This window comes from Falco naumanni, chromosome 7 (assembly GCF_017639655.2).
Source record: "Falco naumanni isolate bFalNau1 chromosome 7, bFalNau1.pat, whole genome shotgun sequence".
In the NCBI taxonomy this organism is placed as follows: Eukaryota; Metazoa; Chordata; class Aves; order Falconiformes; family Falconidae; genus Falco; species Falco naumanni.
In genome coordinates, this window is record NC_054060.1 from 24,328,731 (window position 1) to 24,352,794 (window position 24,064).

Below are 24,064 nucleotides of genomic sequence, written 5' to 3' on the forward strand. Positions count from 1 at the left end.
CAAGGGGCCATTTGAGTTTTGTCTATTGAAGTTGTTTTTCTTTAACCCAGCTTGGGTTCATTTCCAGAAGAACTTCAAACAGCAGCAAAAAGCGTGAGCACATGGTGCTTGGCCTGCGCTCTGCAGCAGGTCAGACTAGGGGTGATATACCTGCCTCTTTTTCCTTAAGAAATGAAAATCCATGCTTGCCACCTTTGAAGGGGTCCTGGTATGCAGCACTTGAACCTGCTTCTGCTGTCTGAGTGTGGTACTGTGGTGCCCAAGGCCTCACAGGACTGAGCATCCTGTCCTTGAAAGGTCAACGCCAGCAGAAGCTGCAGAGAAGCTTGTGTTAGCAACAGGAGGAGTAAAAGGGTAATTAACAGTGACAGTTCTTGACCCAGGCATCCCTGATCTCCCTGACTCTTGTAAAGGGAGTTATTAGTCAAATACAGAGCCTATGTGTGAAACAATTATCACTAATTACCATCAAGCCACGGCATTCTGAGATTTTTAAACACAGCGTGGAAGTCTTATGTGATTAAAGAGACCATCAGGGATAGTTTTCTAAGGCAACTGTCTAAGTGTTTTCCATGCAGCATGTTCACGAAAATACAAGATGAATCAGGAGACTTTTAATGCCTTTTAATCTATACAGAATATTACAAATAAAGCAGGCTGGCAGACTGAGACCAAGAAAGTGCACAGCCACACAGCAGGTAGCCTGAACCCTCCCCTTGTGCTCCCTCAAAAAGAAAGAAATGATGGGAATACCTGGCACCTTGTGACTGCTCACAGGACTCCTGCTCAGATTTTGGCTAACACAGCTCATGCCAAGGCCTGATGTGAGCTGGGAGTAGCACCACTTGGGTCAAGGCCAGAGCACCAGGTAGGCAGGAGAGTGGCCAGAAAGAGCCGTGATGCAGCTGCTGTCCCCTGCAGCCAGCACCTTTGTGTATCAAGTGTCAGGCAGTTTCATCTAAATCTGCTAACTCCTTGAAACAGTATATACCAAACCTCCAAGCTGGAAGGCATAAACCATCAGCTTACCCAAAATGCTTTTGTGCTTCCCAATGTGACACAGGGGATGCCCGCACCGCGGTGGAGGAGGAAGGACAAGCACTCTCACCCTTGGCTAGGGAACTAGTTTGCTCACAGGTGCATGAGTTAAGATTTACATGTTACAAGTTATGAATGTCATGACTTGAGTGGTGAATAAGTGAATTCATGTGAAAAGACTAGTTTGGGCAAAAGGGGGTTGAGCCCTTGTTTGTCATGTTTGTTTGTTGTATGTCTTAATGAGCTCATAAAATTAAGCTTAATTTACAGGGACTTTGTCCTGTAAATTTGAGAAATCCAAATGAATTGTGACACACGGTCTCCTTATGAGATGCCAGCTGTAATGAAGCATGTCTTTGGCCATGCAGGGCAAAAGTGAGGAAGGCCAACGCAGAGATGTACTCCATGGGGCGGCAGTGGCTGCGGCAGGGTAGGAACTGCCACTGGTTGCCTTCTGTCTCACGCTGTGGAGCTGTGCAGGACAGTGAGGAGGTACAGCTCTGATCTGCCCAGAGAGGTGCTGCAGCAATGCGGCATCTGCAAAAAGGAAAGGAGGGTGGGCACCAGCCAGAAAGGAAGTGATTTTTAGCACCTCTAGATCTCCGGAAAGTGTTAAATCCATGCCTGACTCAGGATCTTGAACTCACTTTGTGTTACAAACATAAATGAGACCCAGGTAGCCAAAGTCAGCTATTGCAACTCACCTGCAGACAAGCCCATACAAAACCCACATGCCTGGGCAGCCGTGGGGAGACACACGTGGAGAGTCCTGCTCCGTGCATGGCCCCTCAGCACCGCTGCCAGATGGAACCCTGCTCTGGCTGCCCGAAGGCAGTGACAAGGAAGGAGGTGTCAGGGAGGGGGGATGTGGTGGGCAGTGAACGATCCTGAGTCCCAGCAGACGGAGCCAGAGACCCTGCCCTCCCCAAACCATGTCTCAGAGCTCCAGCTGGCAGCTCCCTTGCCTCAGTGGCACTGTCGTGGCAGGAGAAACTGCATGGGAGGGACAGAGGTGCTGCCCACGGACAAGATGGGTGTGCACAGAAAGATGGGTCTGAAAGGCCATTACAATGGGCTCGCTGCCTTGACCAGATGGAGGAGTAAATCCTTGAGTGGAAATACCGTGTCATGGTTAAACCAAGTAATTCAATAGCGCTTGGAAACTGCTTAGTCTCTTCCTTATTAGATTTATCTCACAGCCTTTCCTTCTTCCTCCATAGGGTTCTTTATTCAGACTTTGCTCAAATATTTTCCTTCAGAAGATTTAATATCTCAAAGTGCAAATATCCAAACCCTGTATCATTTTGTAATTTCATACTCCATGGTTCTTTCATATGCATATCACTCATTTGCTATCTCTTTGAAAAATGCAGCTTGAGTAATGAAAGTGAAAGAAAACCCATTCAGTGTTGATTTTAATTGAACAAGCTCAGAAGCTGTGGGGATCCATGCCAGACTCCAGCTCACTTTCTTTTGAAGAGTTATTACTCGACTTATTTTGCCTGTGTGTCTATGTATTTTTTTCCCAATTAGCAACTTCCTAAAAATATTAGTTACCTTATTATTTTTCCAGTTCTGCTAGTTTGGGATGCTTATGCCTCATAATCATTAAATCTGCTTTCTCTTCCTGTTCCAATGGAATATTGCGTTCCTTGTCTGGGGAGCAAAACAGCAGTCTGCATTCAGGAATAAAATTTTGTAGGACAATTGACTCATTTTTGGTATTGCTTTTTTGCTTTGATGTGGTTATGGCAGTGGTGAGTTTCTGTAGGCTTTAAACTGTGACTGTAAGGAGTGTAAATTAAAAACCATAAAGACTGTAAAAAAATATCTATTTTCTTTTTCCTATGTGCATAAATGAAATCTCTGGTAGTTCTTCAACCTCCATCCCAGTCAGTTGAACATGAGCCCTCAGCTTGTTGCCTGGATATAAGAGAGGAGATGGGATGTGCAGAAGAAGGAAGACAGTGCAAATGGCTTGAATTATTGGATACTCTTCTCCATGCAAGATTTGGCTTAAGAACACTTGAGTCAGCAACTGGTTGAAGAGCAAACAGTTTTCCAGTCTATTATGGAAACAAGCTCTCCACATGGCTCTTACAGAGCAGCAAGCATGCTAAGGGAATTTGAGCAGGCTGGTGATGGTGATTTTGCTATTTTCTACTGAGAAATCACCTCAACGAAGTAGGAATAAATTGCATAATAAAGAAATGTGAATAAGAAAGAACTTTAAAAGACCAAAACCCAAAAACCCAACACGAAGAGAGTGCAAGTGTTAAGGGAGTGTGCTATTAAAATATCAAGGGCACACCTAAATACTACCAGAAGAAGGGAGGAGTAGACAAGCAATGGAGTGCACCTTTATCTCGGCTGCTCCATTCTGTTAGCCATGGTGCGGGATGCTGAACCCTGGTGAAGCAGGACAAGGCAGCTGTGCTATCTGCCGTGTAAAGCCTATCCCACCTGCACGGCAGCCAACACTTCTGTTTGCTTAAATCATAGAATCATTTAGGTTGGAAAAGACCTATAAGATCGAGTTCTACCTCTAACCTAACACTACCACATCCATCACCAAACCATGTCCCTAGATGCAGCAGAAGCCTGCTCAATTGACAGTACATGGGCTTGAATGATTGCCAACTTGGATCGAAAGCGTCTCCAGTGGTATTTTGCCATTTCTCCATCATCCTCCCTATCCTTCTGTGCCTGTGTTGGTTTGAGAGAATTGGCAGAACACCGATCAGAAGTCCTTATTCAGTGATGGGCAATCACTGCCCTTGAATCCAGCAGGGTTAACTTCTGAGGAAGAAATGGAGAGCTGTTTTTCCCCCAGACATGCTCATCAGAGAGCAGCATTGCTCTGCAGCTCTGAGTGCTTTCCTGGGGCCGCTGGGCCATTTGGCTCCCTCCTACTGTAGTTAGCTGGGACAGGAAAGTAAAAAGCACTCCTGTGTCAAGGGCTTCATGGACTGAAGGCTGGGTGGGTCCCCTCAAAACCCCAAGTACCTGTATATCTGTTTACAGCTGGAAAAATGGGGTTGCCAGTGTGTTGGCAGCTCCCTCCTTTTCATTCAACCTCCATGGACCTGTGGCAGTTCCTGACTGCTTTGGTCCCTGCTTGCCTTGGGAACACTTCCCAAGCCCTGGAGATGACAATGAAACCTGGCAGAAGGAAACAGCTTTTTGCAGGTAACCATTTTTTTTTTTCTGGGGTAGGCTGTTTTTTAAAAATTATGACTGGGATTATTCTCTATTTTTGATTTACAGCCCTGCAATAAATCTCTTTCTTCCCATTTCTTGTGCAAGGTCTCCATCTGCTGTATTTCCTTCCATTCCTGTGTCTGTGCACAGCAGATTAAACAAGCTGTGCTTTGGTTGAGCTCAGTTCCCTGCCACGAAGCAGCCTCTTGGCCAGGGGGCTGGATTTGGCCAGACAGCCATGGGGTGAGCAATTGCGTGGAGCATAAAGTTCGCCGAAGGCAGATGTGGTGCTTTGGCCAGACACTGCCCTCATGCCCGGAGCTCGTGTGCCAGCTCAGAGGGTGGGCAAAGCCCTGCCCAGGAGGTTTGGGCTCTCAGATGGCACGACACGTTTTCTCAGTTGTGCCTCAAGGTCCTTCCCAGGCAAATTTGTGCTTATGTGATGCAAAGTTATTGCTAGATCACTACCAGACATACAGCATTGTGTTAGTCTTCCAGCTTATACCTACCGACTAAAAAGTATTGAAAGGTATAAGCCACTTTTTTGAAAGCCAGGTACCAACAGGAAGAAATCTTCATATAATCATGCAAGAGATTTAAAAAAAATCCAAAGTATATCAGTGCCTTATTTTATACCTCAGAAAACAAATCTGTTAAAATATCAAGCAAACAGACGGTGAAATTACTGCAATCATGAATTTAAATCTAAATTGAACTGGAGTTTTTTTTATTAGTTTAAAAAAAATAAAAAAGGATGCACTTCAACTATTAAGTATCTCTTCACTTGGTTTGGTTTCAATAGATGAACTGTGTCCATGTGAGGACAAACCTGGTGCCAGCCCCCTGCTCCCTGCAGTGATTTCAGGTACAAGCTCTGATTCGTTGGCAGGACCAGCCGGCTGGGACGGTGAGTTGATCTGTGCTGGCTCTTAACTGCTCACCGATGCACCCTGGATAGAAACGCCACACCAGTTCACCTTAAATCAAATTACAAGTAATGATGAGGAAGGGGCCTCTTCACAGGCCGTTTGCCTGGGCCAGGTTTACCCACTGCTAGCTCTATGCCTCCCGGCTGGCAAGGGCAGTAACGGGGTGCACTACAGCTCTGGAAAGTGCCGGCACTTGCTGTAGCCTCATGGTACAGCTGGGGAGGCTTCTCTGCTCCTGCCTGCTGCAGCTTGCTTACAAGGAGACATAACACCTAGGAACTAGTACGAACAGCCTCTGCCATTTTTTGTACAATGCAACAGCTCCCCCATCTTACAGATGAAATAATTTAAGATTGAAAAAAAATCCCCATGAAACGAGTACCAGGGTACCTCGACATGATTCACTGCTGCTTCTGGAGGGAGAGGCTGGTGCCACACTCGTGCCTGCAGCGTTTCCCATTTCCCAGGTGCTCTGGAGGAGGGGGATCCACTCCACACAGCACGGCACTTGACATTTCAGTGATTAAGGCATTGAATTTTCATCTTGTAAGGATGAGTAAACATTGCAGTTTCCAAATACTTTCTGATGAGCTACAACAGTCTATCTTAGAGTAATGTTTACTGCCTCTTGCCGTAGAGATTTAGCGTGGATGCTACAACTTGCAGGCTCCTGCCTGCCGCTCTCGCGGCGATGCTGCACTGCTGCCGCTCTCCGTTAGGGTGTACACGCAGCACGCGGTACTAACGCTCAGTGCTGCCTAATGAGAAAGGACCGCTTATGCAAATGTAAAGCCCTTTGCTTGGTGCGGAGTGATGTATGCCTAAATAGTCACTCCTTCAGACCTCTGCACAGCCGTCGCCACTTCAGAAAAGAGGCATTTCTCCCTTGTTGCCCCAATGACAGCATACAGTCTTGCCTGCCCAGCAGTTCGGCAGTGATGCCGAGGATGCTACCCACCTCAGCGCAGCTGGAAGGACAGCTCTGGTTTATCAGGTGGGGCTGGGAGGGGGTCTGGTGAGGGAGAAGCAGCCTCTGTGATCACCACATTGGGCGGATGCATGAGTTTGGAAGGTCTGGGGAGCCAGCTTGGTGAACATAGCACTCCACAACGAGCCAGCTGCAGTGAAGTGGCACTGTGCCCAGGCTTGAAGTCCCTCCTTCATGAGGTGATTAAAGGTTAGAAAGAGTGCATAAAAGCAGCTCTATGTATTATTTGTACAAAGCACTTTCCTCAAGAAGCTCACCTTATTTCAGCCAAAAAAAAGAAATTATGAAATAATTTCTAAATGATGGCTAAGAGGGGGGAAAAGATATCAGGTTACGGAGTAACCTAGGAGCTCTAGCAGGTAAAAGGCATTAACACTGTGCTTGGAGGCTAGAATAAGACAAAACCCACAGTAAGTGATTGTTAGGAAGGATAATGCGTGAGGTGGTTGAACCCCAGAGGCGGTGAGGGGTCCCTGAGGCTGGGTGGGTCCTGACCAGAGCTATGTGGGAGCTCAGCTGAGCAATCCTGAGCATCCCCAGCCCTAGGGGCCGTGTAGGACACCACCACCTATGGGGGTGCACTGCCAGGCACTCAGGGTACACTGCCTCGCACATGTGGCTCCCCCAGCACACAGACCTGCCCCTTCCTAGGGCACTGAGGTCCCTCCTGAAACAGCCCACACCTGGGTCTTGAAGGGAGCGCTCAGGCACAGACACCCCCCCCAGTGTCACCCCATGCAGAGCCCGGAAGAACCCCAGAGAAAGACCACAGTGGAGGGGTGAACAAGAGGGAGGGGAATGGTTTCAGGACAAGACCTGCAACAGCACAACAGTTACATGTTGTCAGTTAGGTCTGCGTCCCAGATTCACTTTGACTTCCACGCTCAGACATGGAATCAAACGTGGCATTTGACTGCTCCTGTTTGAAAGCTGCTGGGGTTTCACTCCACTTCTAACCAGCCACGGAGCTACACCTGGCAGTTGGTAAGTGCCCAGTTACACCAGTACAGAGCCTCCAGGACAGGGGCAGCTGGGCAGAGCCAGAAGCATCACGCACTAAGCAGCTGAGCTGAAGGCAAGTCACCATATAGCCACTGGTCCTCCACATCCAGAGTCCATGTGTGCCACCAATGCTGGGTTCCAAGGAAGGCACACACGTGATCTCCTGCAGCTGCAGAGACTTTCCTTCTGCAAGCAGGTTGCAACTAAGAGCATCCCCACCAGGGCTGCCCTGTCTTTAGATGAAGACACAAGCACCTGCACTGTTGCTGCCATGGGACAGTGCCTGCGAGGCAGCCTGACGACACGGCCAAGGGAGTGGGAAGTGGCTGGAAGAGACGTGTTGTAAGTACACAAGGTCAGAGCCATCACAGTAGACACATCCAGTGACACGACAGACTGGCTGTTCACCCATCAGGGAGTGAACCTCCCCAGAACATCCACAGCTCCCCACGCTCCCAGACACTCCGGGGAGGAGTAGTTTTTCCACTGGGTATGTTAACAAGGCAGTCCCACATCCAACAATTAATTCAGTCTGGCAAAGAAGCCGCATCAGCCCTTGTTCAGACCGCTGAGGCCAGAGTGTAGGACATTATTGTAGCTGTCTGCAAGGATATGGAGTTTCGGGACTGTGCTGTAACGGTACCAGTTCAGAGTGGTCCTGAACAAGTCCTCACGGTGGGTTTGTGCTGGCAGCAGCAAACCAATACACCCTCCAGTATACCCAATGCTCTGAGTGCAAACTTCCACCAAGTTCCCACTAGGCTTTTTCATCTCCCTTCCACCAGAGAAGCCGCACCCAGACACTTCCTTCCTTTCCTGATGCCAGCTGCACAGCTGGTGTCACCGTCATGCCAGCCATCCTGCTCCCAGGGCAGCAGAGAACTGACAGAGCAGCAAATACTTGAATGTGAAGTCAAAGAAGATCGTCTAATATGGTAGACAACAGCCAAGATAACAGACATTTTACCACGGAGCATCTTCTTGTCTCTCTGCTCTCTCTAAAGGAGAGCACGCTGTGAAAACGAGTCAGGGCCGAGCGTGAGACTTTCTCCAGCTCCAAAGGACAACTGTGCTAGAAATGAGTGTTAGGGAAAGTAACCGCAGAGCCAATCCTTGCAAAATCAGCTTACTGACAGGAGTTTTCCCTGAAGGGAGTAAAAGATTTAGACCCATTCCCTCCCATGCGCACTTTAGCCTCTCTGCCTCCGTAACAACTCAAACCAGCTTCATGAAGTAGCAGCTGGGACTTGGAGGTAACTTAGGAGACCCAGCCTGGCTGCCAGGCCCTAGGCAGTTTCAGAGGCTGCTGGAAGGGCAGAGGACGGCTGCTGCTCTGGGAAGTGCTGCACTCCTCCCTAGAACAGGGTCACAGGTTGCTGCAGAGACCACAAAAACAAACTCCCTTTCCACTTCAGAGTTTGGAAGGAGAGCGATTTTCTTGGGTCACGCTGACAGACCTGAGCACTGGGAGCACTGCCGTGTTCCCTTTCCCCACCCGCAGTGACAACAGCCATTGCATCCCAAGGCACAAACATCTTTTGCACAGCATCAGCAGAGGAGCTGTGAGGACTCTTACTGCATCTTTCCTTTTCTGGGATGGGGCTCCCTGACAGCACGTCCCCCCAGCAAAATGCCAGTGTATCCCAGCAGGGTGGCTTCCATTGCCTCCAAGCGCGCAGAGCAGTCGATGGGTTCTGCCCTGCATCCTGCAGCAGTGACTGCCCTGCGTGCCAGTCTGGCTACAGGCAGCATCCTGGGCACTTTGGCTGGAGAGGCCAAGCAGACCTAGGCAGCCCCAGCAGAGCTGGCCATTCCACCAGGAGGGAGTCCAAGGAGACAGGGCCTGCTGCCAGCGGGCACAGGGCATGTGCCAGCGCCTGCCTCCAGATCCAGGATCAACGGCGGCCAGCGGGGTCCCTTAGCTCCTCTTCACGGCAGTGCTCCTCTCGCTGCTCCGCTCCAGGTCCTGCACCACCACCGACATCTTCTCGCAAAAGAGCATTAGTCGTCAGTGTTTTGTAGTGAAATGTACTCTCCTCCCTACCAGGGAATCCCGGAGGCAGAAAACGATCGCTGAATCCCTAAAAGCTCTCAAATTTATTGACCCCAAAGACAACCCAGCCTCTCCCTCTCCTGCCAGGATCATCCCCTCCTACACGTCAGGTGTTACTGCCCGCATCCTGGCACCGGGCGCTGGTCGGGCGGCTAGGGCGGGCAGGGCGCGGGCAGGGTGCGCAGCAGCAGAGTCACCATGCAGGTCAGAGCCGAGCCCCCGCGCCGTCCCTTACCCTCGTGTCCGCGCTCCTGCCTCCGCGGGCCGGCTCCGCCGGTGCAGCTGCCGATACACGCGCGGGTCGAGCGAGCCCCGGGCGCGGGCCTGCCCCACGGCGCTGCCGTGCCCGTGCCCGGTCCCCGCCCGCTGCCCGCCCGGCGGAGCGGAGCCCCGTGCCCGGCGCAGCAGGGGGCGGCCCGGCGGCACGTCTGCGTGGCGGCCGGGCGGCTGCGGCTCAGCCGTGCGTGCGGCGGGGCGGGGAGGCGCCCGGCTCCTCCAGCCCGCCCCGGCGCGGCGCGGCTGCGGGGGAGGCGGCGGCTGCCTCCATGCTGCAGCGAGCGGTGCGGCTGCCCGGGGCTGGGGCCGGGCGGTAGCCGGCGGCGCGGAGGATGGGCGCAGCAACAGCAGCAGCGGCGGCCGCGCAGGGGCGAGCCGCGGGCACCGAGCACCCCGCCCTGCCCCGCCGCAGCGCCCGGCACCGCGGCTGCTCCGCCTGAGCGCGCCCGGCGCGGAGCGGCGCGGAGCCGCATGGCCCTGCCGCCGGCCGCCCCTGCGAGCTGCGCGGCCGCTCCGCTGTAGCTGCACACCCCCCCCGCGCCCCCTCCTCCCCACACCCCCACACACCCCCCGTCCCATCCCGGGGGGGCGCCGGCCCGGCGGCGGGGCTGACCGCGGCCGCGCTCCTCGCCCCGTCCGCCCGTCCGTCCAAGCGGCAGCGCCCCGGTGCGCAGGATTCCGCAGCGGGGCGCGGAGCGGGAGCGCTTGTCGAGGATTAACCTGGCGCAGGTACACGGCAAGGTCACCGGCCGGCGGGCGCGGAGCGGGGCTGCCCGCGGCGGGGCGATGCGAGCGGGCTCGGCGGGCTGCGCCGCTGCGTGCCCCCGCGCCGTCCCCCCCGCCTCCCGCCGCCGCCGGTGCGTGTGTGCATGTGCTGCCCGCCGCCCGCCGGAGCCGCGCCGCCGCGCCGCATGGGGCCGTCCGCGCGGGCTGCCCTGCCCGCCCCGGCCGCGGGCCGCCGCCGCCGCCGCGAAGCCGCTCTAGGATGCGGCTGGTGAGCGCCGGCACAGGGCGGAGAGGCGGCCAGCCTGCCTGCCGCCAGCCCGCGGAGCCCGCCGGAGCCCGGCCGCGGCCGCACCTGCAGGGGAAGCGCTCCGGACGCCGTCCTTCCCCGGGAGGCGCCAGGTAATCGCGGGGGGCTGCCGTGCCCGGATCCATCTGCATTGCAGCCCGCGCTGCTTATTCGCGGGGGACGGGGCGCGGGGGCGCGGAGGACGGGGCGCGGGGGCGGGGGGGGCGGCGGCGGGGTCCGGAGCCGGCCCGGGCAGAGCCAGCCCCGCGACGCGGCGGGACATGGCCGGCGGCGGGCGGCGGCGGTGGGACGCCCCTCCCGGGAGGGCGGCGGCCGCGGGTGCGCTGGTGGCGGTGGGGCGCGGAGGCAGCGCGGCGGGGCCGCTGCCCGCGGCCGGGCCGGGCCGCGCTGCCGCCGCTCCCGCCGCTGCCGCCGCTGCCCGCGGGACGGCGCCGGCGGCCGGCCGCGGCTGGGGGTGCTGCAGGGCCGCGTGTGCCGCGGCGGCCGCCGCCCCCTCCGCGCCGCGGCGCGCTGCTGCCGCCGCCCGGGGAGCGCCAGCAGGGCCGGGCCGGGGCGGGAGCGCGGTGGGACCGGCTGCGGCTGCGGAGCTTCCGCGGGAGCGGCAGGCGCTGGCCGGGGCCTGGGCCGGGCGCTGGAGCGCGGAACCAGCCCGGGGCGCCTCGGCGGGCGCTTGGCTCTTCTGGCTGCGGCGGGGCGCGGAGCTGCCCCGGAGGGAGCGGGAGACCTGCGTCTCGCCGTCTTCCTCCCCGCACCGGCCGCTGCCCTGCTGGCGGCCGCCCCGTCCTGCAGCCCCCGGCCGGGCGCGCAGCTCTGGGCTCGCTGCTCCGTCCGGGAGGGCTGCGCTTGGCCCCGGCACCCCGGGATGCGCGCCGCGCCCCCCTCCCCTCCCCGCCGTCCTCTGTGCAGTGAATGCTCCTCATCTGCGGGAAAGCAAATGTAGGACAAGCGAAACCTTTTCTTCCCGCTGGAAGGTTCCCGTTAGGGGAGATGGCAGAGCAGTTGTAGAGGAGCCAGCAGAAGCCTCGCAGCCATGTTGATGTCGGGAGCACGCAGACCTGGTTCTTGGAGCAGCCCCAGCCGGGGAGAGGCCCTTGGAGGGGCAGCGTGCCCAGCCACAGGCAGAGTTAGGGGGGCGTCGCGCCCGGGGAGGCACTGGCACGGCTGGGCTTGAAGCACTTAGGGAAGCCCCTTCCAGTGCTGCTGCTTGCCAGCGCAGGGTCTGCAGCCCGACGGGGTCTGCCGTGCAGCTAACACGAGCGCTGCGCTCCCTCATTTTATCCGTGGCACTGGGCCGTGGTGTTTCCTCTCCTGCACCTTTGCCTTCTCACCCGGTCTGTTGTGTCTCTGGGTCAGGGACTGTCTCCCATTGCGTTCCCTAGAGCAGGATGGCTTACTCTCAGTTGTGGGTATGCATATAACCTCACCAGTCCCCCAGAGAGCTGGGTGCCCAGCCCTTCACAGCCTCCAGCTGACCATCCCAGAGCCAGGCAGGCCAGGAGTCCCTACACCGTGATCACTGTGCTTGTCTTGGTAGTGATCTTCACACCCATGCTTACATTTCACATGTTCCCAAAGCAACGTGATGTGGGTTCATTCCTTCTGAGCATCCTCGGGTGTGTGGTGGCGTGTCCAGGCCTGTTCAAGTCAGCACAGCCTGGCAACAAGCTAGTGAGATACAAGATGCATCCATCCCAGGTCCTTAGAGCCTTTTTGCTTACCACTGCGCGTCTGCAGGTGGCTACTGGTGTGGAGTGGCCCTGCCTGGCTCTGGCAGCGCAGATCCTGGCCGTAGATGTGCCCAGGAGAGTGATGTGGTGATGCCCAAATGGACCGCGCATCCTGGGACTGGCTCTGCGGCAGTGCAGCGGGGCTGTGTCCTGGCACACCGGGGCTGCCCTGGACCTGGTCGTTCGGGGCTGTGCACACCCTGTACTGCCACAGGGACTCCAGCTGAGCTCCCCAGTGCCTTGGAGACATTCCCCAGATGCTGTGAGTTGCGTACGGGCGGGCCTCACCTCAGGGCCAGCCCTTGGGTGCCGTGTCGCTGCTGTGGGCTGTCCTGGCAGGTGGAGGTGTGCCATGGGCACTGGGGCGAGGCCTGGCGGTTGTGCTGCTGCCTGGGGAGTTTGGTTCTTCACACAAAGAGCCATACTGTAGCCCGGGTGTTCTTGGTGCCCAAACACCTTCCCCATCTATGTTTCTAAATATATACTGTACTCAAGGGATTACGCGTTTGTTTAAATGCATAATAAATGCATTTAAATGTGTAAGACTGTATCAAAATGCATACCAGAGCTTGCCAGTTAGGCCTCGAGTCACAAGCCTCGCTAAGAAGCTTCTCCTGGTATATTAGCTTGCCTTTCTGCTTTCAGAAAGAGTAATTACTGGTTTTATCATGGCAGTGCAGTCCATGGAAGTAAAAATTAGATATTTCAGGTGCCTAGTACAAGTTCAAAGCTGAACTAGGTCATCTGCTTACCCAAACACAGGCAGCTGCAGGAGTGGACTCCACATTGTCCCGTTGCAGTGGGAATTGCTGGGCTGAGCACTCCGGTCCTGCTCGGGAGCAGGGGAAGGGCTGGGCTGTGAGATGCAGTTCTGCTGGGGGTGGGGTGGGGTGTCCTGGGGGCTTGGGTTGCATTTTTCATACAGCTTTTGTTTTCTGGAGAGGCTCCTGTTTTCCACCAAAGGTATGAACGGTGCCAGGCTGCAGTTGTAATACAGGGGCAGGGTAAGGGGTGGCTGCCCAGCCTGGGAACTGGGCTGGCTGGGTGTGCGGGAAAGAAGAGGGGGAACCCAAGAAGAGACGTGGCAGAGCAGCGTGGCAAGAAGGAGCCAGGTCTTCTCCAAACAGACGACCTCCAGTGGGCTGCTGCTGCCACGATGGCTGAGTGTGTGGTTTCTTCCCCAGAGTTGAGGAGACACAAAGGCAGGTGTGCCAGGAGGGACAGGCTTGACCAGCAAGGGTGCCTGCGAGCTGAAAGCACTGTGGAAAGATGGAGTGCCCCTGGAATGCTTGTCTGTCTGCTGGGGCACGTGGAGGTATTTCAGACACTGGAGAGCTAATGGCTTTCCATTGCTGATCAATATTGCCTATGCTTTCAGATGTGGTAACAGGTTCAGTTTTATAGAGCAATCTTTTGAATATTCTCTGAGCAAGCAACCGGTCCAGAAAATCGTTCTAATAGCTTTGCTATTAACGGGCCTGCAGAACTTGAGCCAAATAGAAAAGGCTTGTCTAAGTGCTGCTGAAGCATTTTGGGCTGGGCATAGTCCATGCATTAGGGAAGATTTGTACTCCTTTGACCAGACATCACTGAGTGTTGTCTATTTATACACATCTAAATATATCCTCTGCAGTTTTCAGACTTCTCTAGCTAGTAGTAAAATTACTTTTTGATATCGTGCTATTAAAATGTACTTACTGACACTGTTTTATGAGTTTTGTGCTAAGGGAGGTGTGTGTGTGGTGTGTGTGTTTTAAACAAAAGCTATTTTCAAGGCAGTTATCTAAAATGCTTTGGAAATAAAAGCATGTTGTCCATGTAGATGGATAGCAGAAAGAAATGTGGTCAAACAGAAGCAATACTGGAGACATGCTCAAGCCTGGAAGCCGAAACCAGACCAGTATAAGGTTTTGTTGCTTCAGAGTGAGCCATTCTTTCTAGAACTATATATCAAATAATCGTGTTCTTTGCAACAAAACAAAGATTTGCTTCTAATTAGTCAGATATACCTTCAGGTACCTGAAGTTGGAGGCGTCATTTTGAAAACAAAATGACAGACACTGAAGAATAACTTCTCATTTGCTCGGGGTGCGTGGCGGGTCGGGGAGCCAGCAGGTGCCCTGGGTGTCAGTGCTGCTGCAGGGCAGCCCCATCCTGTGGGAGCTCTGCGGTGGGACCCATGCTGCGATGGAAATGGGAGGAGTTCATAGAGAAGGGAGCAGGATTCTCCTTCAGGGGTAAACTCAACAGTCCATTGCTGTAGAGCTGCGGGTCTTGGTGCTGGGCAGCCTGCTGCATGCTGCATCCCTGCACAGTGGCACGGTGCGGAACGGCTTGCGGAGGAGCTGACCTGAGCAGTGGTCTCACTGCGTGCTGGGGCAGAGGGGTGCTGATGGCCGTCCAGGTCGTGCTTTGGAAGTGATGTTACAGACCCAGGGGTGAAAGATGGTGCCCTAATTCCAGGTTGTCATAAGTATTCCCTCATGTCCTTGCTGCAGAGGGGCAAGTCTGTGTCCGTGTTTGCCTTTCTCTGGAGCTAGGGAAGGTCTTGTGGGGCTTCTGAGGAGGGATGGAGACCTCTGATATATTCCCGGATAACAAACAGGATTGCTTGATTGTGGTTATAGTAATGGCTGTCTGACTAGCCTGTGGCCCATCATGAAGCAGTAATGACAATCATTTCATATTCTGTGGCAGCTCTCACTCACTGTTCTTGGAGAACTAAGGGAGGCTACAGAGGAAGGGAGAGGGATTGGTATTCATGGCAGAGGAGACCTGGTGAGGAGGGGGTGGAGGCAGGGCTCTCAGAGGAGGTCCTGGCCCAGATCCTTCAGCCTGGTCGCTGCATGCCCTGGGCAGCCCGAGGACAGGTGCTGTGGCCCCCAGGCTACTTCTGGCCCCTTGGTCCAGGCTCCACTAGCCAGAGGTATGGAGCATGGTGAAACTGTGGTGCCAGGAGCCATGCCCTGCCACAGAGCAGCAGGCACAGATTTATGTGGCAGCTGCTTTAACTGCCCAGTTGTCCTGTTCAATGGGTGTAAGGAAGTCTGTGGTGTCCGAAGGCCTCCTGTGTGCCCCCATCCTGGCTGCCCTGCTGTGCCCTGCTTCGGGGCGGCTCGCTGGGCACACCGTGCCTGTGGCATAAGCTGGGCAGCAGCTCTCGTATTCCCGTGGAATAAATAGTTCTGCAAATAATATTTGCCCTGAGCAGGCGGAATAATGCAAAAGGTGATTTGTCAAATGGCTAATTCAAGCGATAGTGGGAACCTCGGTGAATGCCTCTCTAATTGCGTAGCATGTGGCGAGCCATGACTTGGGAATGTTTGAAGCTGCTTCCCAATGCTGCAAACCCCATGTCCAATGCCTTGCTTTTGAGGTTGTTCTTCTAGATAAGTTTCTCACTAGGAAGTGTCTCTTAGCAAAACATTTTCATGAGAACACATGATTAGCTAGCTTTACTTTAAAGTGTGTTATCTTTTTTTTTCCCATGGAAGTTTTTGTTTAGGCTTCTCTGTCAAGATCTTGTTGGACTTCTTTTGGATTGGAGACAGATAAAACTCTTCAGCTTTCATTGCCTCAGCATTGTTACATTGCCAGATATCTGATATTCTCTGGGTATATATTTCTAATTCTATGTACTGCCTAGTCTCTGTACTTGGCCAAGGGGGACAGAGAAGCAGGAGGACTGAGCCTGACACAGAAGCCCACAGCAGTGAGCTGTGGCAGCTCTGTGCCCGCTATAGGAAAAAGACAGACTACCAGCTGCAATACAGCAGATGTACAAGAAAAACATGTACAAGGAAGAAAAAGCACGGTAGAAGAAGTCACACGGAGAGGAAGCCCCAGATTCTGTTTTCAGTAGGCTGTGATAGTGCTGCTGGCCCCAGGATTTGGGACGGGATTTCTTTAACAACACTTGAGAAGTAATGCAGGGATGTTCTGCTGCACGTGGGTGAGGTGTGGGTTAAACTTCTCTGGGCTTTAACCAGAGTGAAGTGTTTACCTGTTATGTGGAGTCTCTGCCCCAGCAAAGAAAGGCACATACAGTCAGTCAGCAGCACTGCCGGTGCTCTGGTAGCTGCATTGTTTTTGTTTTCACCAACGCACTTTTAAAATACTTTATGTAAAGACTCCCTGATATGGCTCTGTGGGAACAGGTCTGAGTAAGGCAAGCAGGATTTGTCGCCTTGTCAGCTGTGACTCAGTGGTTCTGCCGGTACGTGGTGTTTCACAGGAGAGCCTTCTATTTGGGACTGTGATTCAGCTCTGCCGTGCTGTACGAAGCTGTTTTTGCTGTGCTGTGGGCAGATTTGCTGTGCTCAGGGCTCCTCCTGACACGTCAGCATTGCATCTCATCTCATCTCCACTGGAGCCTGGCTGCAGCGATGCTGCTCTCGTGAGTCGGGGCCAGGCTCTGAACTGCAGCTCCAGAGCAGTGACTGCCGCTCTCCTGCCAGCCAAGCCTTGGCTGTGGCTTCTGTTGGAGACAGCCTGCTGTTCTGCAGGCAAACTGGAAGGGATCTGCAGACTCATGGCACGCCGCTCAGGAGAGCGGTGGGGCACTGGATGCCATGACCAAACCCGGGCAAGCCGACACAGAAAATTGAGCGTCTTCTCCCACTATGGTGTAAAGAAGCAAGACGAGAACAGTGCAAGCCCTGGTTCAGGCTCCAGCGGCGCTTGCCAGCGTGCGGCAGCAGAGTGTCCTGGCAGGCACTGGGCAGGGGTCCTCTGGCACTGCCTGCAGTGGGGCTGGGGATGTGCTGCAGGTAGATCCAGCTGATGACTTTTCCGGGTGGTGTCGTGTGGGTCCGGCAGCACTCGGGCCCCATAGGTTCTGGCTTTGGATCCTGAAGAGGTTTTCTTGTACATCCCAGCTCCGTGCTGCACCTCCAGGACTTCCCTGCATTGGAGCTGTGTGTGCATGCCCTGCTGCTGGGGGAAACAATGGGAAGGGAGCTGGCACACAGGCTGGGAAGAGCTGTGATGTGCTGTGCTGGGGACCAGGGCTGTGGGGTGTACGTGGAGAGGAGTGGCTCTCTGGATGATGTGTTGCTGCAGAGGCCCTGCTGGGCAGTTGCAAGCAGAGCACCTGAGCAAGGACTCCTTGAGCTGCTCATCACTTGGTGCCCTGGCCTTAGCAGCAATGGGCTGGGCTGCTCCAAACAGATGTGTCCTTGTCCCCAAGCATGTGGCAAGGATTGCCCTTAGTGACCAGTTTTGAGGGTGCAGTCTGCTTTCCAGTACTCCTTGTTCCCTTGCACAAGGCCCCCCTCTTACTGCAGTTGGGCACCACAGATGCACCACTCATGCCTCCCCTCTCTGCACCCCCATGTCACCAAGCAGCGGGGAGCCCTCCCATCAGGGTCTAGTGCATGTTGGAAATACCCATGGGGATGTGGTTAGTGCCCTACGGCATCTCTCTGATTGTCGGAGATGTGGAGGTTTGCTCCTGTTCCAGGCAGAAATGAGCTATTTCAGCTCATGGTTTGGCAGACAGAAGTACGTGTGTAGCTGTGTACGTGTGCGGTGGTGGTGAACGCTCTGCTCCCACACTGAGCGACTCGGTGTAATGGCTGTTCAGCCCAGCCATTGCCCTCGCCGCTGTTCTTGCCATTAAAGTTGCGGAGCAATGCTTTTGTCTTATCCTGGCAGTATAAACCAGTCTTTTGGTTTTTTTAATAGTTTCTTCAGAAAACTTCAGCGCCTCAGAGTGTAATTCTGGTACCTCCAGCACCATTAGAGTGGAGCACTTCCACTGGAGCCATTTCAAAGCTCCGTGGGTGCAGGAGCTGAGTGTAGCTTCTTGTTTTGCTGCATCCATTGTGAGTGCCCAGTGCATGGGTGGCGTAGACCTTCTGCCAGACCAGCACTTAACATACTTATGTAGGCTTAATTCTTTATGTGAGTAATCCTTCTGCAGTCAGTAGGACTGTCCATGCACCTCAGGGTGTTCCTGGCTCTGGGCCCTCGCCGTTACCCTTGTGTGTAGGGTGACACTCAATGTCTATCATGGGGCAGCACCATGTGCGCAGGACGTGTTCGCCTGCATGGCCATGTCCCTGCTGCAGGCGGTGCTGCCCGGGGTGGCGGGCACAGGGTGTTCTCTGAAACTGCTTGGCATGAAGAAGCTCCTGTAAATAGTAGAGGAGTTGTACATGTAAAACGCTGGCTTTAAAAAAATTAATAGAAAGCCATAAAAAGTCACAGTGCCTAGCAGTTCTCTGTGTGGGGTGGGAGGTTTACAGTAAAGTACATCTTTGCAGAGGCTACCACCAGCTCAGGAGGAGGTTTGTGTTTCTTTGGTGGTCTTCAGAAAGCGTTGGCAATTAGCACTGAGTCTTGAGGAGTCATAACGTGGTCCCCAGCCTGACAAGATGTTATTCAGCCGATCCAGGTGGTGCAGTGCCCTGGCGCGGACCCTGAGCAGTGGCTTGCTGGTGGCCTGCCCTGCTGCCTGCTCATCCTGGGTGCTGCTTGTGGGGTCACCCATCAGGCTCTGCCCAGAACTGGGGTGGTGCTTGCCCCTCTGCCATGCTCTTGGGGGTGTGAAGAGGGGTCTGGCGGTGCTGCTCCCTAGGCGAACCCTGGGGCATGGGTGTTGGAGGGGGAGCAGCCCAGAGCCCTGAGAGCAGAGCTGGCTGCCCCCCACCTCCCGTTTTCCCCCGTCCCAGAGCACCTCCAGGCCCAGCTGCGGGATGTCAGGCTGCCTGGCACTGAGCTCCCTTCCAGGGTTCACGCCCTGCCTTGCTGCGAGCACAGGGTCTTGGGACAATCCCTCTGATCCACAGCAAAGTGCTGGGCACCAGGGAACCTGCCGGGGACCAGGGACCCCCTGGCTGATGCTGTGCCTGCCCTGTGGGCACGGGGGACGGTGGCAGGCGGTATGATGCGGTGTTTGTCTCTCCCTGCCATCCCGCATAGAGGCTCTGTTTGCTCGGCTGTAAGTAAGCAAGCAGAGCACATTCCCGTCTTGCTGCTTGTGTTCCAGCAGCCTGACCTATAGACGTTTTGATGGGGCGGTTGAAATGGGAGGTTACTTCCCCCAGGGCTCACATTTCTGTTGTTTTCATTATTGCCCATTACTGCCCTGGGTCAAACACTCTGTTTCTAACTCGGTTTATTTAAGAAGCATTCTGCAAACAAACACTTTCTGTGGACTGAAGTAATCCCTGTGTCCTTCCCTGTTTGTAGAAGGAAAACACAGTAAATACACTGGAAAAAGACACAGTAGGTCAGGATGGATAGTTACGGCTGCCTGCTAGGTTCAAATGAAGATTGTATTAATTTCTAAGGGAACAAATCAGGAAAATATTTTTTTAAATGAGCTTTACTAGTGTATCATTGTGCAGTATATACAAATGAGTAAAAGATAAACTGCTTAGGTAAATGCCCTTTGATTGCTTCTATTGCTCAGCCACGTGATCTGCAGTAGCTCTGTTCGAGCATCGCAGCCCCTTGCTGCTCACATACGGGCTGTATTATTGTCTTCAGTGGTTTCACTGAAGGGTACAAAGTGCTGAACTGAATAAGCTTAATTTCTCCTAAGAAGCTTTAAAGAAGCCTATGTACAAGACCATGTGACTGTATTTAAACTGCATCTGGAATGTCAAAATAATAACAATAAATAAATAACAATAATGAGGAGCAAAATCGTGGCCAGCAGGATGCAAGAGTCAGAGTGCTGTGGAGAGGCTTCCTTCTCATTGCCAGCTGCAATTCAGGCCGTACATGAAATCAGATACCCAAATGGTTCCCTGATGGTCAGTAATGCTTCCTTGATTTATATTGAGAATGTGAAGAGAGGCAAAGGATAAAAGAGGAGAGGGAAGGGCAACAGCATTACAATTACCACATGAATCAGAAGAATCGCTGGTACTCCGAGGGTGCATTGTGTTTCTCCTGTAATGCTGGACACAGAAAATCTAAACTAAACATCTCGGTGGGGCAGAGCCCAGGTCCTCCTGTGAGCAGATGGCACCCATGTGGCATGGCACATGCAGGGTAACACAGGGAGGGTGGTGTGGGCTTCCAGCTGTGGCTGCATTGCCCCGAGCCCTGTCTCCTCCTCGACCCCTGGTTTGACCAGCAGGGCAAACTTTGGAAGTAGTGCTGAGTATTAAGATGTGGAAGTGGGTATTTTACCCTAGAGGCTTCATCCTGAGCTGACATTTGCATGCATCAGGTGTCATGGAGCAGGTTATCCGAGTTCTGCTAAGTGTGGTTTCCCTCTGCCAAGGCTTCGCTGACTTTTCAGACCGTGCTAAGTTGCATGGACGTAGTCCTGGTTTACTTCTATGTTAGTAAGTTGTGTGGTGCAAGAAGATGAATTTGGCTGGAACTAGATGATTGTTAAGGCCCCTTCCAACTCAGACCATTCCATGATTCTATGGTTCTGTGATTCTGGGGTGAGATGGTGGGTGAGGAGGACCCAATGTCCCCACCATGTGTTTGGGAAGTTACGTGGCACAAGGTCTGATGGACTGAGTGCGGACCAGGGGCTGGAGTGCACCCACGAGGTTGAAGCACTCACCTCTGCCAGTTGCCTTTCACCTGGAAGGGGCCCCGTGTGCCTGCCCTGGGACGCTCTGCGGTGCGCACCGAAGCGGTGGGGTCACCCCCAGGCACACCGGGGCAGGCAGACTGCCTGCCTTGGGTGCTGTGTCCATGGGCAGGGCCGCTGTGCTGGGGGGATGGGGTCTGACTCGCTGGCTCGTGCCGGTGGTGTCTCCGCAGCCCACGGGAGCAGTGCTGGTGCTGGGTGGTGCGGTACGGAGCAGAGCAGAGGGCTGACTTGGCTCCCTTGCTGGCTCAGCCCAGCACCGAACGCCGGCATATGACACTCCTTATCTCGCCAGCTCAGAAATAGAGTGCTCAGGGCATCCTGATGGATTTGTGGCACTCCCCGTGGGACTCTGCGCTCATAAAACCAATTAAAGGATTACATCGTTATAATGTGGAGAGTATTCTTTGTTTATTAAGTAATGCAGGTATAATTCAATTAGTGACAGGCTGACCTGCTGATGTCAAGATGTGGATGCCAGCCAGGTCAGTCTTGAGCTCTGCTTTCCAGCACGGCAGCTTGCTCGTGACTGCCCTCCGAACCAGAACGGCAGTAGCTGAAGGGAGCAGCCGCCCCTCTGCTAGCTCTCCCTGCCTTGCACAGAGCCGGGGGGGAAGCCAGGGGAGGGGGACTGTGCCAGATGCTGCCTCTGCCATACCCACTCTCTAAAGTCTGCCCTGACGACTGCAGCTCGTAGCAGGGTGAAGCTTTCTTTGGTCTGATCCTGTGCAACCGCCCCCTTCCCCTGCACCCATGCTCGCTTACTGCCTTCCCGAGGGAGGCCGTGCTGCAGGGCGCGGGAGCAGCAGTGATACCCACCATAACCACGTCTTACCCACCGCATCAACCTGCGGCCCCCCGGCGCTGCCTGCCGGGAAGGTGCGCGCCCAGCGGCAGTGGCCCTGGTGCCTTTGCTGGGCTGAGGAGCTGCAGACGGGGCTGCTCCAGGCATGGGCCGTGGGTGCATGGAGTGGCAAGGGGAGGAGCACGACCTGGCTTATCTGGGCTTCCCGATGTCCAGCCCATGCACCTGCATGGCTTCGCTGGAATAGCTGCCCTGGGTTACCGCTGGGCACTAGTTAAACCAGGAGATGTTGTTAAAGCTTTTACTACCATGTTCCTTTATGAAATGGTTTCAAGGTGGGCTGTATATTTGATGTTCAGCATGGCTCAGAAAGCAGCAAATGGTGTCCAAATCATGGTCTGTCTGAGGGCATGGCGTGTGGCCTCCGTGCGGGTGACTGCAGTCCCATCTGTGTCCCCAGCTCAGACTTTGCCATCGGAGCTGCACTGTGTGTCCAGCAGCCTGTGGCACCATGGTGTGGGCTTGGGAACCCCTGCTCGCCTGCCACAGTGTGAACGGAGGTGTAAATGGGGGCTAAAACATCACCCTTCGGTGGGGTCCTAAATGCTGTGAGTCCTGTGTGCAGGGAGGTTCGTCAAGTCTGGCTGCGTGACTGCAGGCAGCCCAGAAGTCCCTGGAGGGCAGAGGGCTGTGGAGGTTTTCCATAGGGATTGGGTGGCCTTGCTCTGGAAAGGGGATCTTGGTGTGTGAATTGTGGTGCCTTGGCACCAGAGCAGAACACAGGCTGGGCACACCTCTGCCAGCAAATAGGGGTGAAGAAATAGAAATGGAAAAAACCCCTTTATGTCAGTAAGACTGTACAGGAATAACTCAAGAGTAGAACGTAACTAGTTCAGTGGATTCGGAGGTTAGATTAGAATTTAAATCTCAGTGAGTGGTGATTTGCTCCCAGGTGAGAGGCTTACCATGAAATGGCCGGCACAGCTCCAGCATGCAGCTGGGACCAGGTGGGTGCAAAAGGCATTTCGAGACTACCAGAACTTTCCAGAAAGACCAGTAGGTTTCACTGTCCAAAATAATCAAAACTGGTCAGAAGCATGCTCTGGTTTTCCATGCAATTCCAATGACAAAATTGCACTTAGTTTGCAGCACAGATCAAGCAGTGCCTCCCTCCTTACATGTTGAATACAAATATAATGTGAAAAAAGGGGATATCTGCACACGTGTGTGCAAATATAGACATGAAAGCTGCTGATGTAGCCTGGCAGTGCTGGAGTAATATAAACACCTGACAGTGGAAGAGAATTCTCTCCGAGGACCAAAGACTGACTTGTAAACCCTGGAATAAATTGCTCTTATTTTGTAGTACTTACTTTCTCGGTTGCACTTTGCAGGGAGTTTGCTTGTCTGCCAGTTACTGTTCGTCAGAAGGAAAACCCCAAACTGCCAGTAGTCTGGCAGCTGTCTTTACAGTAAACTAGGCACAGAAGGTAAAACAAACAAGGGCCTGGCAGTAAACCGTTCCCCTGCCAAAAAAAGTGAAAGGCAGAGGAGGGCGGGAGGGCGGCCCTGGGCTGCAGGTGTGTGTGGGAGCAGCTGGGGATGCTGCTGAGAAGAAGCTGCCCTCGCTCCCGCTGCCCTCGTCCCTGCTGCCCTCGCCCCTGGTGCCTTTGCCCCTCAATGCCCTTGCTGATGATGCGCTGGCCCCTGATGCCCTCGGTGCCCTCCTTCGCTGCTGCCCTTGCCCACTGCAGGGCAGGGGAAAGCCCAAGCCCTCAGCAGAGCGATTCCTGCCTTCCTTGGGGAATAAAGCCTTTATTTCCATCCTGACTGTATGAGATGCTAGGTCATAAAATCCTGACTCTCCTTGTAGGAGACCCATCTCAGGAGAAAGGCATGTACATTTTTGGGCTCGGGGAAATTAATGCTGTTTTCCCAGTTGCAGTGAGGCTGGTCTGCAGTAACCATGGCAACTGGGCTTCAAAGACAAGGGGTTAAAATACAGGTTTCCCAACTTTGGTATCAGCAGAGGAGATGTCCTTTACATGCATTTTCCCAGGAAGATGGGGGTTCAGGGGGTGGGAGGGATGTGTGGCTGTCCCCCATCCCAGGGCGCGCTGGCACTGGCACTGTGGGCACCAATGCTGCCCAGCTGGCCCCCTTCACAGCAGCCGTATTTTCCTGGGACTTCTGCCTTCTGCTGCACTGTTTGTAATGCTCTAAACCTCCCAGGTGCTGCTTCTCTCTGTGAAGCTCAAGCAAATTCTTCAGATCCTTCACAAAATTACACAATTTGAGCCCATTTCCTTGGCAGGCAAAGGCAAAAGCTTGGGACCCAAGTGGTCAGTCGCAGCCCAGCAGCCCTCTGATGATGCTTGATGTGAGTTTCCACGTGCTGGCAGTGGCCAGCTCTCCTGACGTTTGTCCTTTTCCCGTCCTTGTGTGATGT

At 54.2% G+C, this 24,064-nt stretch overlaps 2 protein-coding genes across 3 annotated transcripts in view; one reads left to right on the top strand and one right to left on the bottom strand.

The window, feature by feature from the left end:
- Positions 1–560: 560 nt before the first annotated feature.
- On the bottom strand, positions 561–10,651 carry LOC121091082 (translation initiation factor IF-2-like). Its single transcript, XM_040600281.1, has 2 exons — positions 9,447–10,651; positions 561–1,575 (listed from the first exon to the last, which is right to left on the bottom strand). The coding sequence occupies exons 1-2, from the start codon at positions 10,649–10,651 to the stop codon at positions 1,284–1,286; spliced, it is 1,497 nt and encodes a 498-aa protein (XP_040456215.1). The 3' UTR covers positions 561–1,283.
- The window catches only part of LRFN5 (leucine rich repeat and fibronectin type III domain containing 5), a 57,817-nt gene continuing 43,475 nt past the window's right edge, over positions 9,723–24,064 (top strand). Inside the window, exon 1 of one of the 2 annotated variants that reach the window (XM_040602134.1) lies at positions 9,723–10,612. The gene's annotated coding sequence lies outside the window, so the exon portion shown is untranslated. The remainder of the gene's footprint in view (positions 10,613–24,064) is intronic. The other variant, XM_040602135.1, reaches the window with a different exon arrangement.